Consider the following 20,325-nt stretch of genomic DNA (forward strand, 5'->3'; position numbering starts at 1 on the left):
GAAAACTAAGCTTAAGACGATAATAAAGATACATTTTACCCGTCTAGCCCCATAGACTCCCATTCATTCTGCACTAGCTAGCGGCGGCCCCTAGAGGAACAATGAGTAAACTGCAACCAGGTTCGATACAATGAAAGTAAACAGGCTCTTCGTAGACAGGCTCTGGTTGAGGCCACATACCCCTCGTCTCGTTTACTCATGTAAGTTGTAATCTCACCAGAAGTTGCTGTAGATCTGTAGAACATTTACCTCTGCTACTACATAGGCTACGCCAGTCGTTACTTTTATAATCATGGGTCAGTGCCATGGGCAAACGAGATGTAGCTGAATTCATAAATGACAAAGCCATGAGAAAGGTGATTTTCTTACGTTTCAACAACAAAGAAGCCGATCTGCCATCATTGTGAGAAGTTCCCAAATTTGTCGCTAATCGCTAAAAAGGTTTTCTATCGCTGGGGATGGCCAAACGTCGCTAAATAGGTAACGCTGACAATACAGGAGAACTAGTTTAGCGATTCAGATCCCTGTACAAAGATGGCGGCGGTGTTGACGCATGCTGAGAAGCAGAAGGCGACATCTAGTGTATATATCTATGGGCGTTACCGATGACAGATATCGGACTTACTTTTTACTCTCAGGTAAGTTTGGTCTAATTATGCGCTATCCAATGAATGAAACTCGATATATTTTTGGATCATTTGTCTGATATTCATGATTTTACGTGATAATATCTTGTTAGCGCCGTACTGACACAAATTTTCTGCGACGAATTGGCTAGGCTAGCACCGCTTGTTTACATTAAAATAGCTAGGTTCGATCTCTCTGAAATGCGTTTAAAATGCGATCAGACTATTGATTTTACACATTGAGACCTTGGGGAATGTACTACTACTGTGTGGACTCGAAATGTAAAGGTTAAATATGTTTTAGATGCGTTAGAATATCAACCGCGATTAGAATGCTAAATGCATTGAAAATGAATGAGCTACCAATCGCCACTGTAATGACCTGACGATCACTGGAAATACTTTAAAAACGTGACCAGACACCCTAGCTCACTTCTTAAGAGCATAGAGATGGTGTTACAACAGTTTGGAGTTGGAATTTGAGGTGTAGATATGCTTTAGAAGTGTAAACATGTCAACCGGGAATTCCATGCTAAAAACAGAGTGATGAATGAACTATTTTTGTTTACTACTTTTACGAGGGCTGAGGGTCTCTGTAAATGTATTTAAGCCCTCATCAGATCATCTGGCTAGCATGTTTAGACCCTCTAGATGTATTTACTACAGTGTGGAGTCCAAATTCGAGGTCTAAGTATGCTTTAGATATGTAAACAGAACACCTGATTTTTTAACGTGTGTTAATGAGTACACCACTATCAAACTAATAGTGATGGGCTATTATTACAACTCCAGGGATCTGTGTGTGTCTTCAAAATGGATTCTGTATGGTGTGATTTAAATTGTTTGTCTTTTCCTCGTAGAAAGTTGCATCTGTGCCCTGCCCCCCTTTAGGTTTGAGCCCTCGTCCTCCCAACTGACCCCGTGGCCCTCCGCTGCAGCAGAACTGGCCCTTGAGTACCGCCAGAAGGGGACCACTACCTAGAAGATCAAGAGGGTGGACAGGGTGTACATGGAGGCAAGGGACACAGTGGCACTGAAAGGAGGTGACCCCAGAGCGTGATGTGCGTAGGATGATGGGTCGGGCGCTGATACAGCTGTGTGAGCTAAATCAAAGGATACTCTCTCAATGGTAGGTCAAATGTTTTAGCTGCTCAGTCCCTGTTATTTACAATAAGACCAGACAGTGCATGAGGAGACACTGTCATTACATTTTGAGGCCCCCGACACACCTGGCACCCCCACTGCACCTGAGACCTTTATTTCCCTGGGAAGCATCCAGGAGCCCTCCAAGCCCACCTAGGGAAAGTTCAGGTGGAGGTTCAGCTGCACAAAGCAGACAGCCCCCACCACCACCCAGGAGTGCCTGGTTCCTCAGGAGGAGTCCACCAGCTGCCTTCCCTTCATAAAAAATCTGAGGAGACTTCTTAAAAGGAACAAATGTTTTAGCACAACGCTGTGGTCATATTCAGTTACCCGCTTTAAGGACTGTACATAAATGGTGACATTTAATTATTTGTACAGGTCCGTGAGAACACAGAGGGAGACAGAAAGGACTGTGGTGGCACCTTGACCAGGCAATGCAGACGGGCTCAGCAGGGTCGACCCAGAACCCAGCAGCATCGGCAACGTATCGTCCAGCAGCAGTGGACCCACAGCCCAGCAGCAGTGGCGGTGTAGCGTCTGACAGCAGCGGCCGGTTCTGCAGTGGCGGTGTATCGTCTGACAGCAGCCGACCCAGGGCCCAGCAGCATCGACAGTGTATCGTCCAGCAGAAGCAGACCCAGGGCCCAGCAGCAATGGCGCTGTATCGTCCAGCAGAAGCAGACCCAGGGCCAGCAGCAGTGTCAATGTATCGCCCAGCAACAGCGGACCCAGGGACAGCACACACACGCGCTGCCACGGCTACACAATGCGCACACAAACACATCAGCACTCTACTCTCCCTCTCTCACACACACACCTTTTGATTTTGTTTGGTTGTTTTTTGTCATCTTTTACTCATGATACTAGCTACCCAGCTAACTCCTCGAACACACTACGGCATACACAAACACACACACACACACACACACACACACACACACACACCCATCCACTCTCATACCACACCACTACTGCTCTGTACACACTGAATCAAACACGCCTTGAACTCTCACTCTCACACACACCTTTTAATTGTTTTGTTTTACAGTCTTTTTTTGCAGTGTTACTATGCCATAGAAACCCTGTATTTCACATTCTCACTGCATCCTCCACACTACACACTTACTGTACATGCACCAGACTTCCTCACACATTCTGATGGTCATAGGTATTCATCACTCACTCCTCAAACACACACACACTTCATCATCCATCAACTCAGACATTCATTCAGATCTCCCTATACACTGCAACAACAAAGCCACACACAGTCAGACACACCTTGAAACATACACACACTTTATCCATCAGATCTCCCTAAATCCACTGAATCATCCACACATTACACTAGACACACACACACACACACACACGCATGCCCTTGCACCTTTTTCTAACACCTTATATTGACTTTAAAACACTTTTATTTAGAATGTTATGTACACATTTTCAGTGATAACAGGATTTTTCTTGCAATACAATGTTTGAATGGCCTACTGTTATGATCCACATTAATCATTCAAGCACTTATGTGAAATTGTAAGTTTAAACTAATAAAGTTGTCCTCCATAGAGGGGGGGTGGTGGTGGGCCAAAATAGTTTCATAGCAGTATTGCTTTATTCTCACTTGAATTGTTTGTACTTGTTACCATCTGTGGTGGAGTGCTACCAGCACCCCATAACTAATGTACATGATTATTCATAAATAAAGTTTATTTCATGAAAATTCTGCCTGTGACTTTTACATTGAAATGATCTCACCATCAGTACCTATCAACAAGATAAAATATACTATTAAACACTGTCTCAATCATGGATAAAGGAAGGATGACATTATAATATACATTATATGACTATACATTATAAGACTTTATTTTACATTATAAGACTTTATTTTATAATATAATACAAAGTTCATGTTAAGGGAAATAAAAAATACAGGACATTAAAATATTGGAGGAAAGCTCTTCCAGTATGGAGAGGGGACCAATTTGTTTACCCTGCATCTGTAAGACAAATGGAGAGAAAGGGAGGGGTAGAGAGAAGACAGTCTCAATACAAACACTCAGCAATCAGGTCTTTTAGAATTGTTCACATTTTAAAAGGTATTTCAAGAGTTTTTACAACATTTACACTCATTTCTACATTTCTACATACTCGTTTTTACTCGTTTTTACATATTCGTCATATATTTTGAATGCTTCTGTCGCGATTCGAACCCGCGATTTCGGTGGAAAATTGACACGATAATGATATGCGCACGTCAGATTAAGGCTTCGATTTGATTGGCTGTTTCTCCGTTACACCTATTCACGGCTGGCCCCCGCGGGTAGACTGCGAATAAATAACCTGACCGATTGAAGAAGGAGGCGTGGCAAATTCCGTCACGCTCCTCCCGAACTTCCGTTTGTAAAACGCCATTTATGGATGCTTTTGACTAAACTAGTGAGCTAATAACTACAGCACACTTGCCATACACATATCAACCATAAAACAGCTGACTGATGAAATTTGGAAGAATATTTGGGGACAATGTAGTGGAAAAGATGTTTGACTTTTTCAAGGGGATTTCATCCCTAGACCAGTAGGCCTATAGTGTGATGCCATATCATTAAAATATAACTGCCAAGGGATTTTCTTGTTATTTGTATCAATATGTCGGTTCAATTATGGAGTTGACATTTTCTGTCATGTTATGGTCATGGTAAGAACATGCTTTTCATCTTGTACGCCAGACTATATAGAATGTGGATGTGAGCAGCCACAGGGAGCAAGTGGAGGGCAACAGGCAGTGGACTAACAAGTACTAGAGCAGACACGTGGCCGTGTTCTGGAACATGTGTGTTCACATGCAGGCAGACCTATTAGGCCCACTCTGCCCATTATGAAATCAAATATAGTCTTTTTGACATCAATTTTATTGATTTTGTCGCCCGGATTATACGTGTGATAGGTCATGTGGAATCAAGAGTACACACATACACTGTATGCATTTGACCTGAGCATACATGCATGCAGAGACAGTTCGGCTGCCCTATAGTATACTGTACTGCAGGGTTTGACAGTTTGTCCTAGACCATAGAATGACTGTGATAATGTAGTGGTGCGGTGTGTTCACAACCAGGTATATGAATACTAGCAAAGACCCAAAGGGATAAAAGCTCAAACTCAAAGATTAGAACGAATAATGTCTGCATACAACACATCAGCCTTGTTCTACCAATACACATTCCTTGTGTTCACTGTGGTCAGGAACCATTCCAGTGAATTCAAATTGGACTTAGACACAGTAAATGAATGTTGATCCAAACTGAAAATGATGTAATCAGCTAATCATATACAATGATATACTAGAAGTGTTATTTTTATGTTAATATGTTTCTCACTGAGGTTTTGAAGCAGTTTGGCGAAATGTCTGCTTTTTCCACTGGCAGATGATCAGAACTGAACAAAACTACAGAGACAATGAGTAAAACATCTTAAATGGCATATGGCAACCTTATTCAAAAAGCTTTGTAAAATACTGATCTAAATGTGGCATCTTTGATGGTTTCCATGTTGTAGTTGCCAAGATGACACCAGAAGATTAATAAGAGAAACTAAGAAATTTAAAAAGGAGCAATATTCATCATCACAGGCATGTCTTTGGGGCTGGCAGTGAGCAAGCTACTCTAATTTTAGGAATATTCATATACATATTATCTGCAATATTAAGCCATCAGCTCCCCACTGCCTCTCTTAAGTGCAAAATCATGGGCCAAATATGTGGAGCTCCTGGAACCCTCTTATTTTTTATCATTACAATATCTAACATATCACTGTTTATATTACAGTACATTAATACTGTACCTACTTTGTGCTAAATTGCTTATGTTACAGTATTAATCCACTTTGTAAATAGAGAATATACTCTATAAAAGAATATCTTTACTTCAGTACAAAAAAATATTCAGAACTAAATAAAAACCAGAGACAATCTCCTATCGTCCTTCCATATTATGTCGTAAAAAGCAAAAGAACACTTGCCTCTAATCATAATCCTTCCCCACTGGATTACCTGGTATGACAATTATACTATATAAAAAATAAGACATTAATTATTCCAGTGAACAAAAATGACCATCACTGGTGAATGTGCCTTATATTACCATGTTTTCTTAATGTAGAATTACTCTATAAATCATGGAAAACATAATCATAACCAATATAGTTAGTCTAATTGTGACCTCTACGTGTAAGGGTAGGCCAATTCATCACCACACTATGGTTTGGCCATTGTGTTCCTTCTACAGTACAGAAATGAGTTGACCTCAAAACGAGGGGCTTTGGCTATGTGGGAGATGTTCAGCAATCTGTCGCCAGTGGTACGGTGCCGAGTCAGCAGGGGCTAACAGACGCCTGCACTAATGAGGGGGAAGATGGCTCACCTTGTCACTCAGATCCCGAGAGACATAGAGCAGCACGTCACGAGCCACATCTGCAAAACACTGTTCCTTGGACACCTGTGGCCAACCCAACCAAAGAGACATATGTCTTAATGTAGCCTTTGATAGCAATAAATGTATGGTTAAAATGGATAATAATTTAACTTCAAGACTACTTTTAGTTAGCCATGTAACCCTTCATGGTTTTAAACAAAGACACCATCCCCTCCCCCAATGGAATGCTAATGTGCTGGTTACTTACACAGGACAAAGGATATTACCTTGATATAATGTATCCATGTGTCATGAAATGTAAATGTATTCATGTTTGGTATCATTCTGATAGTCTCCTTACAAGGATTGTAATGATTTGATTGTGAGAATGTTTGGAACATTCTATAAGTGATATTTCTGATATATATGATATCTCTCCTCATGCTATTCTGATAAGAATTGATAGGTGTGAAGTGGGTGTGAGTAGGTGTGTCTGATGCCAACTGGAGAACCAATCATGTGGGATTGTTTTTGGCGCCATTTTCTTCTTTGTTTAAAGCATTTAAAAAGTAACTAAACTGCAAGGTTTGTCAGATTTTAGATTTTGGATTGTCAGACTAAGGATGTAGCGGAAGAGAGGAGGAGTTGGCTACAGGCCAACCTAGGCCTTTCAGGCCTGGGCTAGGCCTACATAGACCATAGACCTTTTTTTTGTACCCTCTCAGCTTGTAAACAGAATAAACCTGATTCCTGAGTATTTCCTGAAGTTTGCCAGTCTAAGATTAATATTAAGTAATTATTCACCACAATTACTTTCACCTTTCAAGTCAAATGTTATAAGCTAATATGATATGCCCTTAGAAAACCCTACTTCTTACCAAAGAATACAATACATTATTTTTAAAAAGTGTATAGCGGAGAATGAATGCTTGGAAAACAAACAAACTGGGGCATTCCCTTCCCACCCAATAAAATGAACCTTCAAGCTTTATGCTGAATAAGTGTGTTAGTCTAGGTTGTGATCTATGACTATCCAGAATGAAGACACATACAGATGCACATAAACAAACACACCTGGTAAGCTGTGATGTAGGCCACCGCCAGCTGGGCCTGGTCGTACAACATCTTCTCAAAGTGGGGCACATGCCAAGAGGAATCTGTGGAGTAACGGTGAAAACCCTGAGAAAACAGAGAAGGAAGGGGAGGGAGAGAGAAAGCACAAGAGATGGAGGGAGAGTCTTATTGAAAGTACAAAATGAAAGTAAAATAGGAGAAAACATCAGTCAAAGTTTAAAAAATCTAGAACTTTTATAGATGGTGTATAGTACTGTAATACTATAATATAATACCCTTGCATTGGGGGTAACAAGGACAATATTTCACATTCTATCATTGTGAAATGATTAAATATGTTAAATTGATAAGATCTCATCACAGTTCAAACAATTCAAGTGTAATTGTCTTCAAGCTATTTAATGCATAATACTTATGAGCCTGAAAAACAATCATCAAAGCCATTAAAAATATGTTCCTTGTTCTCATCTGTGTTTACTTAAAAAATAGTACTATCCACACACTCCACACTTCTATGCAATCATAAGTCATAAGTTCTCTAGCCATCTTTAAAGGTTGTATCAGTGATTGCAGGCCCAAAAAAGGACCAAACATAAATGATCACATTCATCTAATCTTTCCTAACGATCCGCTAGCTGCCTGCCCCATAAGCAGGCCGTTAAAAAAATGTGTCTCTGTAGGCAGCCTAGGCTCTGAGATCTGCACACAAAAACAATTGCTAACAACAAGTGTTGCCAAAATAAAGTGTTCCAACCAATAACCAACGAGATGCGTGTTCAGGAGAGTTTCAATTGCACGGGAGGGAGGGGGAGGGAGTAGCGAGCTTTTTTTGTTTGTTTGAACGTCAACAGAAGTGACGTTACCCCGCCATCGCTGATACAACCTTTAAAGCTCACTTCACCCTGGATGGCCCTTAAATCCCACCTAGATCTAGGAAGCCAGTGAAGATGCTGAGTACAGTCTTCAACTGCAGCCTCTGAGATTCATTCCGACATCAACCAAGGAGCTCAAAGCTTGGCTTGTTCAGGTGAATAAGTCAAACCTGCCTGAAAGATTCAAATCCTGGATTTAGCAACATGGCATACAGCCTCACATTCTCTGGTCTCTGTATCATGATGCTGTATCAAGTACAGATATTAGAGCAGTGAAAGACCTTGGAAAGAAAAATCACCATCTACCTTCGCAGGTGGCTCAGCTTGTCGTAGAGTCTTAACAATGCAGTAACAATGCAGCAACATTCTGAAGCTTCCATTCACCAGCACTGCAGAGGAGCTGCCTGAAAGCCCAGGGAGAGGGTTGCTATCATGATCCCAGCATGATCCCAGCAGCAGAGTGGTAGAAAAGCCCTATCTAGGGTTGCACCAATACTGGTATCGAATATTGTATCGGTGTGAATATACTCATACTCATATATGATAGAAATACTGCCTTATTGATAACTCATATCGCAAAGTACCCATATGTACAGTAAGTATTACTCATACTCGGTCTAAAAATAGTGGTATTGGTGCATTGCTAGCTCTATCCATATTCCTAGCCCCGACAACATCTCATCCTCTGAGAGCAATGCTTCAAAACAACTGGTTATGGTGAAACTGACAGGAAACTGACAGAACCTGAGAGGACCACATGGAGGAAGCATTCAAGAGAAAGCATACAAAGTAGCAGAATCTTCTGGGCCAATGGTGGAGACAGGGATGGCGAGCTAGCTGCAAGCCTGTATGAGTGGGTTGCAGAGTCTTTGTGAGTCGCTCGCTCTGCAGAGCATTTGTACTGCTTGGCATCACAGAGATAGAAAAAAGAGGAGTCATCACATCCACCTCTGAGGCCGCAAAGAGAGGGTCCAGTTGCTTCTGGATCAAGAGGATTGATCTGTGGATCACTGCTACTGTAATGCAATTTGGAGAGTGATGGTCCCTGACTGGGTATGATGTTGCAGGACCCGAGACACCCAATGAGCATCACTGAAGATGTGCCCAAGTGCATCCGCAAAACATGAATAGGAGCTCCAGCTAAGTGACTACTAGAACATCAAATTGTACTGCCATTCAAAAGTTTGGGGTCACTTAAAAATGTCTATACCACTCTACTATAGACAGAATAGCAGCTGACTGCTTCTTCCCTACATGTTTCCTGCATAGTTTTGAGCTATGTTTTGACCACTTTTTGGATGAAATTGTCTCCAATCAAACACGTCCACAGGGTGAGGCATGGCACTGCAAATCAGAGTGAAAGCCTTCTTTCTTCAAGATTCCTTTTACTCAGTATAGTTTCCATTTTACTGCCACCATAGCACAACCAGACCATTCCCTCCACCATGCTTGACACTTCTCCAGCATCTGGTTGGTCACTAATGTTCTTCTTTGTGATCAGAACAGCAGAGCTTTGTCCGTGTATAAAAATGTTTTCCTGTCTTCTTTTACCAATCTTCATCTTTTCTTTACTTTTCTCTTTTTGGCTAGTCTGAGATATAGGGGTTTTTTTCTCTGTCTAGAAGATTGGCATCCTGAAGTCACCTCTTCTGTTAACACTGGTGTTTTGGTACTATTTACCAAAGCTGCCAGTTGAGGACCTGTGATATGTCTGTTTTTCACTGGACAGACTAATGTCAAGCATTTGTTCACTGGGGCCTCCCAAATCCTTTCCAGTTTATGCTTTTCTGTGGAGGGAGTAGCACACAGCGATGTATGAGATGTTCCGTTTCTAGGCTCTTTCTCACATGGAACGTCCTTCATTTCTCAGAGCAAAAAGAAAGTTTCAGAAGAAAGAAGAAAGTTCTTTGTTTCTGGCCATTTTGTGCTTTTAATCGAACCCACAACAAATTATGCTCCAGATACTCAATTCATCTAAAGAAGGACAGTCGTATTGCTTCTTTAATGAGGGCAACAGTTTCAGCTGTGCAAACATAATTACAAAAGGCTTATCTAATGAACAGTTAGTTAGCCTTTTAAAATTCTAAACTTGAGCCCCATTTACACACAAGATAAACGCTAAAGTTGAATCAGCAAACACTGCACCTGCAATGTAGTGCGATACACACTTTTCTTCTGTGTGAAAACAAGCCAATTGGTAAGCGGGTTTGAGAAGGGCAAGGGGGGGGGGGGGGATTTACCCGCTATACTAATATGAGACATTTTTTTGAGACATTCAGCCTTGCTTCAGGCAATGTTCGTGGCATGTTTCTTGGTTGCAAATTAATGTTAGTTGCTAAACTGTGCTTTTGTTAGCTTGCATTGTTCACAATATCTAGCAGATGCTACTTAGTTTAAAACACTCTTGAATACATCTTTAAAATTAGAGCTTACAGTAGAGCCACAGTGCTTCAATCACAGCATAAGCAATCTTAGGTGTCTTGAAAGGCACTTTATACTGTATATAAAATGCATTATTATTACTATTATTATAAGGGAAAGGGTTAAAAGGATGCTTGTGCAGCTCTGCTGCTTGGTCAGTTCATAAGCACACTAGTAACTGCCACTGGTTAAGAAATACAGTAGCTAGCAAAGATTGGAGATACATAGCAAAGATTAAATCTCGCAGTCATACAACTTCAATGGAGAGAAGTGAAGCCTATTTGAACCAGTTTCCTGGGCATCGTTTATATCACAAGCTCAGTTTGGTGACATAGACGTGACATTGAACAACAGACTGTCACACAGTCACTCATCTAGCCCACACCCAGAATATTAAGAACGTGCTTTGAGTTAAAGTGCAGCTTTTGGAAGGTAATTTGTTCCAACATAGTGCTAATCCAACAAAACATCACTTAATATTTTTTTTTTTTCCGAATACTTTCTAATTCTCTATAGCTTTAAATGAAAAAGCCCGTAATAAATACAATTTAGAAAACCATTTATTACGGGGTCATAGAGTGAGATACAAGGTAAGGTATCAGTCGTACGATGTTTTATTTCTTTGGAAATAAACTGCGGTCACATAAAGGCTTAAAACGCGTTAGATGTAAAATTATTAGATGTCAAAGTGACGTCCAAATGAATGGGGTCAATGGAATGCTAACTGTAAGTGGTCATTTATCAACCTCAGACCCTACCATTAGTGGTATCCTTTCTGAACGGTCTACCCTTGGCAATAATAGCTAGAATAGTTTGTAGCAAAGATAATACACCTGACCTTGCATGTTTACTCTTGAAAGATTGCAGAGACGTGAACCCGTTAAATGCCTTCGTGTGACAACTGTCACCTGAGACCTGTTACTTTATCATTACGGGGGAGCGTGTGAGAACGCAAAAAAATGATGATTTTTTTCTCTTTTCTTTTCTGAGTGAGGCTTTGTATTAGCAGACAGAGTGCGCCTTTGGAACATAGGATGGATGGTAGCTAATAAAAGGCCTCTGTACACTTACACCTACTGTACATATATTGCATTAAGAATCAACCATTCCTGTTACAATGGTCACTTGCAACATTCATGTCTACACCATACTACTGATTGATCAGGTGCTATTTTAATGGCCAGAAAATGTGGCTTTTTCTTCAAAACAAGGAGATTATAAAGTGACCCCAAACATTTGAACAGTAGCATAAGGTGAGGTAATATGCATAGCATCATCTCAGCAAATCTCAGTAGTGTGGCTCAAAAAAATTGTGTTGTGTTCATTATGAAACAGTATCTAGAAGATTAAGACTGCACATAGTTTTCATTTTATCCACTAGTACCACAGATCATATTATGGTGACAAACGTGTAAGATATAAAGGATGCCTTTTAAAAAGGTGGAGAGTGGAGAGCAGAAGAGTGGGGCATAATCTTGAAACAAATAAAGATGATCCAGTCCAATAAGACTTACGCATTATGTCATTGCCTAAATCATTGCAATACCATACTTGTGCTGGTTCTCTCTTCTATCACTTGGTGGGTGCTTTTTAGATTTTGCAAGTGCTACTCTTGCCCCATCTGCTGGCAAGTTAGTTTTGGTTTCCTAAATTGACAAAAATGACAAATAATCAAACTGTGGGTAAACTCATTAAGTATGAAAAGGCAAAAATGTCACACCCTTCTCATTTTAAAATGGACTTTTATGCTTTGACTGTATGTATGAGTGTCTGATGGTACGTCTGCCCTGAGTTTAAATTTGCTGTCTTTTTTGTAGTTGTTGTAATACTTCACCTTACATTTCAGATTAGTGAACTGTACATGTTGTGATCCATGTGATGTTTTGATTACCTGTGCCACGTGGTCATGGACGCCCCCGAGTGCCATCATACGAAGAGTGTGCAAGGCCATCTCCAAGGCCTCCACGCCCTCAGAGGTAGTGCGGTTCTCCGCCCAGAATGACATCAGGAACATCAGATTCACTGTGAAGTAGGAGAATTCATGTGCCATCAGTGCCTGCAGTCAAACGTCTGCTCAGTTTCCTTCAAATTGTCACTATCTGGGACTGAACAAATAAAACATGCTGATATAATGTAGCTATTTTTAATAACTTGGTTACCTGGTGAAGGGAACTTAGGTGCTTCTCTAAATCCTTCATAGTCTTCATCATAGGAATGAGCCAACTGTTGGAAACATCTGTTGGCAACATCAGGGCCTGAGGGACCTTCATTAGCTGCAATGGTGGTTCCCTTCCTGAGGGCCTCTAGTGCTCTCTCCCCACTGGACTCTAGCGCCTCTCTGTTCCCCTGCCACTACAGCACATACCACAGAAAGACAGTATGAGGAAAATAAAAACTATGGCTACTCGCTAGTGTTACAAGCTACTGCAAGTTTATCTACTCAAACATAGTATGACACAGGGCCGTAGTCACCATAGACATTGAGGGGGACGTGTCCCCCCCCCAATATTCAAATATGACCAAAATGTCCCCCCCAATATTCGGACATAGAAAAATACAGAAAGAATAAAGCGCTATACTAGGCCTACAGGAAACCAACACGTATCTGAAATGTAATCAAACGTAAATAACGCACAAATTAGTGACCTATGGTTCCAGAGTAGCCTACACCCCTGAGTGGTTTGTCCTGGTGATTTTCCGTTTTTCGTTAGTGGCGTGCGCTATCAAAAGCTTCCATTTACTGCACCCTACTGCGGTGAGGTAGGGCTGTCAACAATATCGCAAAAGCTACTGGAACAATTTTCACAAAACTTCTTGGAAAGGTAAGGAAATCCCATACATGTTTGGAGCGATCAGACTGAAAGGGAACATTTTCCATATTGTAGCCTATTCTCGCAATGATAGCGAAAATGAAACGTTTTCAGAGGGGCAAAAAAGGGCATTTTCCACTATAGAATTTCACAAGTGGGGTGTCATTGGAAAGGGGAGGAAGTGTAGTTTCAGAATGTGGTGAAAGATCCCTTGCAAAATCCTTCATGGGATATTTGTCCCTGTTCAAGTGTTGAAATTCTGCAATTTCACAAATACATATTATATTTTCAGAGGGGCAAAAAAGGGCATTTTCCACCATAGAATTTCACAAGTGGGGTGTCATTGGAAAGGGGAGGAAGTGTAGTTTCAGAATGTGGTGAAAGATCCCTTGCAAAATCCTTCATGGGCTATCTGTCCCTGTTCAAGTGTTGAAATTCTGCAATTTCACAAAATATATACTGTTTTTAGAGGGGCTAAATATCCAATTTTCCACCATAGAATTTCACAAGTGGGGTGTCATTGGAAAGGGGAGGAAGTGTAGTTTCAGAATGTGGTGAAAGATCCCTTGCAAAATCCTACATGGGATATCTGTCCCTGTTCAAGTGTTGAAATTCTGCAATTTCACAAATACATATTATATTTTCAGAGGGGCAAAAAAGGGCATTTTCCACCATAGAATTGCCCCCCCCCCCCCCAGTGTAAAATGAACAAAATTATTGAATAGAAAAAAACATAACACAACATGTATCAAAAGATCCAGCACAGGAAAAAAAAAAAAAACTACATAATCTGCCACCCTCTACATAACCCCCCCCCCCCCCCCCCTCTAAATTACCAAATTATTTAATAGAACACAAAAGGCAACATTTCTCAAAACATTCGGCAGTGGAGTCAACAGAAAAAAGATATACAGGCTTTTGAATGTCTGTGAACAATGCCTGTTCATCTGCAACAGGCACATGCCTGTGTTATCGCGGATTTGCGGTCAACACTGGCCCCTTGTGGACGAGGTAGAAAATTGCATTATTTAAGGTGGAACAGAAACTTAACTCCCCCGCGATCTGAAAGTGGTCTTCCCCCGCGGAAACGAAAGTGGTGCCAAGTTCAGCCTCGTGTGACAGCGGTGGTCACGTCATGAAGCAGGATTAAAACCTGCTACGCTGGCACAATGCTTCAAGTGCTTTGCACAGCGACGACCAGTCCATTGTGCTACGGGAGCGCTGTTTAATGTCGTGCTCGGTGTTCTATCCATTATGACAGTCTCGTGACGGTGCCCGTAGCGTGCGTCGGTCAAAGGCCCTCGTTCTCGTAAAAAAAAATGTTTTTTATTTTTCCGGCTGTTGCAATTGATATCAGTGGTTAATATGAGTGCCCTCAGTAAACAGCACTACAGACAGACAGCAAACAGTCACGCAATTGGCTTCTTAAGAGATCGCGATTGCACTGACTAGGCTACCGGACACCGGTAAAATTAACGGGAGACGGCGTGACAGCGGTGGTCACGTCATGAAGCAGGATTAAAACCTGCTACGCTGGCACAATGCTTCAAGTGCTTTGCACAGCGACGACCAGTCCATTGTGCTACGGGAGCGCTGTTTAATGTCGTGCTCGGTGTTCTATCCATTATGACAGTCCCGTGACGGTGCCCGTAGCGTGCGTCGGTCAAAGGCCCTCGTTCTCGTAAAAAAAATGATTTTTATTTTTCTGGCTATTGCAATTGATATCAGTGGTTAATATGAGTGCCCCTCAGTAAACAGCACTACAGACAGACAGCAAACAGTCACGCAATTGGCTTCTTAAGAGATCGCGATTGCACTGACTAGGCTACCGGACACCGGTAAAATTAACGGGAGACGGCATGACAGCGGTGGTCACGTCATGAAGCAGGATTAAAACCTGCTACGCTGGCACAATGCTTCAAGTGCTTTGCACAGCGACGACCAGTCCATTGTGCTACGGGAGCGCTGTTTAATGCCGTGCTCGGTGTTATATACATTATGACAGTCTCGTGACGGTGCCTGTAGCGTGCGTCGGTCAAAGGCCCTCGTTCTCGTAAAAAAAAAGATTTTTTTTTTTCCGGCTGTTGCAATTGATATCAGTGGTTAATATGAGTGCCCTCAGTAAACAGCACTACAGACAGACAGCAAACAGTCACGCAATTGGCTTCTTAAGAGATCGCGATTGCACTGACTAGGCTACCGGACACCGGTAAAATTAACGGGAGACGGCGTGACAGCGGTGGTCACGTCATGAAGCAGGATTAAAACCTGCTACGCTGGCACAATGCTTCAAGTGCTTTGCACAGCGACGACCAGTCCATTGTGCTACGGGAGCGCTGTTTAATGCCGTGCTCGGTGTTATATACATTATGACAGTCTCGTGACGGTGCCTGTAGCGTGCGTCGGTCAAAGGCCCTCGTTCTCGTAAAAAAAAAGATTTTTATTTTTCCGGCTGTTGCAATTGATATCAGTGGTTAATATGAGTGCCCTCAGTAAACAGCACTACAGACAGACAGCAAACAGTCACGCAATTGGCTTCTTAAGAGATCGCGATTGCACTGACTAGGCTACCGGACACCGGTAAAATTAACGGGAGACGGCGTGACAGCGGTGGTCACGTCATGAAGCAGGATTAAAACCTGCTACGCTGGCACAATGCTTCAAGTGCTTTGCATATCGACGACCAGTCCATTGTGCTACGGGAGCGCTGTTTAATGTCGTGCTCGGTGTTCTATCCATTATGACAGTCTCGTGATGGTGCCCGTAGCGTGCGTCGGTCAAAGGCCCTCGTTCTCGTAAAAAAAATGTTTTTTATTTTTCCGGCTGTTGCAATTGATATCAGTGGTTAATATGAGTGCCCCTCAGTAAACAGCACTACAGACAGACAGCAAACAGTCACGCAATTGGCTTCTTAAGAGATCGCGATTGCACTGACTAGGCTACCGGACACCGGTAAAATTAACGGGAGACGGCGTGACAGCGGTGGTCACGTCATGAAGCAGGATTAAAACCTGCTACGCTGGCACAATGCTTCAAGTGCTTTGCACAGCGACGACCAGTCCATTGTGCTACGGGAGCGCTGTTTAATGTCGTGCTCGGTGTTCTATCCATTATGACAGTCCCGTGACGGTGCCCGTAGCGTGCGTCGGTCAAAGGCCCTCGTTCTCGTAAAAAAAATGATTTTTATTTTTCTGGCTATTGCAATTGATATCAGTGGTTAATATGAGTGCCCCTCAGTAAACAGCACTACAGACAGACAGCAAACAGTCACGCAATTGGCTTCTTAAGAGATCGCGATTGCACTGACTAGGCTACCGGACACCGGTAAAATTAACGGGAGACGGCGTGACAGCGGTGGTCACGTCATGAAGCAGGATTAAAACCTGCTACGCTGGCACAATGCTTCAAGTGCTTTGCACAGCGACGACCAGTCCATTGTGCTACGGGAGCGCTGTTTAATGCCGTGCTCGGTGTTATATACATTATGACAGTCTCGTGACGGTGCCTGTAGCGTGTGTCGGTCAAAGGCCCTCGTTCTCGTAAAAAAAAAGATTTTTATTTTTCCGGCTGTTGCAATTGATATCAGTGGTTAATATGAGTGCCCTCAGTAAACAGCACTACAGACAGACAGCAAACAGTCACGCAATTGGCTTCTTAAGAGATCGCGATTGCACTGACTAGGCTACCGGACACCGGTAAAATTAACGGGAGACGGCGTGACAGCGGTGGTCACGTCATGAAGCAGGATTAAAACCTGCTACGCTGGCACAATGCTTCAAGTGCTTTGCATATCGACGACCAGTCCATTGTGCTACGGGAGCGCTGTTTAATGTCGTGCTCGGTGTTCTATCCATTATGACAGTCTCGTGACGGTGCCCGTAGCGTGCGTCGGTCAAAGGCCCTCGTTCTCGTAAAAAAAAATGTTTTTTATTTTTCCGGCTGTTGCAATTGATATCAGTGGTTAATATGAGTGCCCTCAGTAAACAGCACTACAGACAGACAGCAAACAGTCACGCAATTGGCTTCTTAAGAGATCGCGATTGCACTGACTAGGCTACCGGACACCGGTAAAATTAACGGGAGACGGCGTGACAGCGGTGGTCACGTCATGAAGCAGGATTAAAACCTGCTATGCTGGCACAATGCTTCAAGTGCTTTGCACAGCGACGACCAGTCCATTGTGCTACGGGAGCGCTGTTTAATGCCGTGCTCGGTGTTATATCCATTATGACAGTCTCGTGACGGTGCCCGTAGCGTGCGTCGGTCAAAGGCCCTCCTTCTCGTAAAAAAAAAGATTTTTATTTTTCCGGCTGTTGCAATTGATATCAGTGGTTAATATGAGTGCCCTCAGTAAACAGAACTACAGACAGACAGCAAACAGTCACGCAATTGGCTTCTTAAGAGATCGCGATTGCACTGACTAGGCTACCGGACACCGGTAAAATTAACGGGAGACGGCGTGACAGCGGTGGTCACGTCATGAAGCAGGATTAAAACCTGCTACGCTGGCACAATGCTTCAAGTGCTTTGCACAGCGACGACCAGTCCATTGTGCTACGGGAGCGCTGTTTAATGTCGTGCTCGGTGTTCTATCCATTATGACAGTCTCGTGACGGTGCCCGTAGCGTGCGTCGGTCAAAGGCCCTCGTTCTCGTAAAAAAAATGTTTTTTATTTTTCCGGCTGTTGCAATTGATATCAGTGGTTAATATGAGTGCCCCTCAGTAAACAGCACTACAGACAGACAGCAAACAGTCACGCAATTGGCTTCTTAAGAGATCGCGATTGCACTGACTAGGCTACCGGACACCGGTAAAATTAACGGGAGACGGCGTGACAGCGGTGGTCACGTCATGAAGCAGGATTAAAACCTGCTACGCTGGCACAATGCTTCAAGTGCTTTGCACAGCGACGACCAGTCCATTGTGCTACGGGAGCGCTGTTTAATGCCGTGCTCGGTGTTATATCCATTATGACAGTCTCGTGACGGTGCCCGTAGCGTGCGTCGGTCAAAGGCCCTCCTTCTCGTAAAAAAAAAGATTTTTATTTTTCCGGCTGTTGCAATTGATATCAGTGGTTAATATGAGTGCCCTCAGTAAACAGCACTACAGACAGACAGCAAACAGTCACGCAATTGGCTTCTTAAGAGATCGCGATTGCACTGACTAGGCTACCGGACACCGGTAAAATTAACGGGAGACGGCGTGACAGCGGTGGTCACGTCATGAAGCAGGATTAAAACCTGCTACGCTGGCACAATGCTTCAAGTGCTTTGCATATCGACGACCAGTCCATTGTGCTACGGGAGCGCTGTTTAATGTCGTGCTCGGTGTTCTATCCATTATGACAGTCTCGTGACGGTGCCCGTAGGGTGCGTCGGTCAAAGGCCCTCGTTCTCGTAAAAAATTTTTTTTTTTTTTTTCCGGCTGTTGCAATTGATATCAGTGGTTAATATGAGTGCCCTCAGTAAACAGCACTACAGACAGAGCAAACAGTCACGCAATTGGCTTCTTAAGAGATCGCGATTGCACTGACTAGGCTACCGGACACCGGTAAAATTAACGGGAGACGGCGTGACAGCGGTGGTCACGTCATGAAGCAGGATTAAAACCTGCTACGCTGGCACAATGCTTCAAGTGCTTTGCATATCGACGACCAGTCCATTGTGCTACGGGAGCGCTGTTTAATGTCGTGCTCGGTGTTCTATCCATTATGACAGTCTCGTGACGGTGCCCGTAGCGTGCGTCGGTCAAAGGCCCTCGTTCTCGTAAAATTTTTTTTTTTTTTTTTCCGGCTGTTGCAATTGATATCAGTGGTTAATATGAGTGCCCTCAGTAAACAGCACTACAGACAGAGCAAACAGTCACGCAATTGGCTTCTTAAGAGATCGCGATTGCACTGACTAGGCTACCGGACACCGGTAAAATTAACGGGAGACGGCGTGACAGCGGTGGTCACTTCATGAAGCAGGATTAAAACCTGCTACGCTGGCACAATGCTTCAAATGCTTTGCACAGCGACGACCAGTCCATTGTGCTACGGGAGCGCTGTTTAATGTCGTGCTCGGTGTTCTATCCATTATGACAGTCTCGTGACGGTGCCCATAGCGTGCGTCGGTCAAAGGCCCTCGTTCTCGTAAAAAAAAGTATTTTTATTTTTCGGCTGTTGCAATTGATATCAGTGGTTAATATGAGTGCCCTCAGTAAACAGCACTACAGACAGCAAACAGTCACGCAATTGGCTTCTTAAGAGATCGCGATTGCACTGACTAGGCTACCGGACACCGGTAAAATTAACGGGAGACGGCGTGACAGCGGTGGTCACGTCATGAAGCAGGATTAAAACCTGCTACGCTGGCACAATGCTTCAAGTGCTTTGCACAGCGACGACCAGTCCATTGTGCTACGGGAGCGCTGTTTAATGTCGTGCTCGGTGTTCTAAGAATGCCGACTCCACTGTCGCATTTCCCAGCCAGGTCCATGATAGGCTTTTTGTCACTGCTTCCAAAAATGTCTCCCTCTTGATAAAGCAGTTTAATACCCGTGCTGTGTTGCGCTCACTAAAGGGCGATTCTTAAAGTAGTCCTAGCCTACATGATCCAAAGCACTATCTCCGTTGCTCGAGTTTATCATTAGCACTGGACAATATCGGAAAATATAGGAAATGCGACATGTCAGTTTGGCCCTTTATGGTTTCTGCAATTTAGATTAACAGATCATGCATTCAGCTTGGGTCATCCTGCGGTCATACGAAAAACCTTGTATTTTCCATTAGGCCTATATTCCCAGATCTATCTTGAGACATTTTACTGGATTTCTTATGCAGCAGTGTCTAAAAACCCTACTGATCGAGATTTATGCTCATTTGGCGTTGCAGGAGTCGTGGTAAATATATCGGTGGCACTCATTGCAACGGTGTCCGAGTGTGCAGAATCCCTTTTCATCGCGCAGTTTGCGCACATAA

The 20,325-nt window shown here is 43.1% G+C and overlaps 1 protein-coding gene across 2 annotated transcripts; it reads right to left on the bottom strand.

Moving 5' to 3' along the window:
- Positions 1–3,363: 3,363 nt before the first annotated feature.
- Positions 3,364–13,354, bottom strand: LOC143126361 (spermatogenesis-associated protein 20-like). 2 transcript variants are annotated; one of them, XR_012987469.1, is made up of 5 exons: positions 12,714–13,354; positions 12,446–12,576; positions 7,007–7,366; positions 6,197–6,313; positions 3,364–3,775 (listed from the first exon to the last, which is right to left on the bottom strand). XR_012987469.1 is itself a non-coding variant. In XM_076288254.1 (5 exons), exons 2-5 carry the CDS (start codon positions 12,566–12,568, stop codon positions 3,689–3,691), a joined length of 390 nt encoding a protein of 129 aa, XP_076144369.1. In that variant the 5' UTR covers positions 12,569–12,576; positions 12,714–13,354; the 3' UTR covers positions 3,364–3,688. The 2 variants fall into 2 exon arrangements, 1 of the variants encoding a protein (XP_076144369.1); XM_076288254.1 differs by having other exon boundaries at positions 6,197–6,271; positions 7,262–7,366.
- Between the last annotated feature and the right edge of the window lie 6,971 nt (positions 13,355–20,325).

Source organism: Alosa pseudoharengus, unplaced genomic scaffold, assembly GCF_046254945.1.
Source record: "Alosa pseudoharengus isolate Yale_2024_CS ecotype anadromous, Long Island Sound unplaced genomic scaffold, YU_APseudo_1.1 YU_APseudo_1.1_scf_16, whole genome shotgun sequence".
NCBI lineage: Eukaryota > Metazoa > Chordata > Actinopteri > Clupeiformes > Clupeidae > Alosa > Alosa pseudoharengus.

Excerpts from the sequence above, each read along its gene's own strand:
- LOC143126361 (XM_076288254.1), bottom strand. The coding sequence starts at position 12,568 with ATGTTCCTGATGTCATTCTGGGCGGAGAACCGCACTACCTCTGAGGGC. Across the intron at positions 6,272-7,261 it reads CCTACATCACAGCTTACCAG|GTGTCCAAGGAACAGTGTTT; the intron begins GTGTGTTTGTTT and ends GGTTGGCCACAG. Across the intron at positions 3,776-6,196 it reads CTCGGGATCTGAGTGACAAG|ATGCAGGGTAAACAAATTGG; the intron begins GTGAGCCATCTT and ends TTTGTCTTACAG.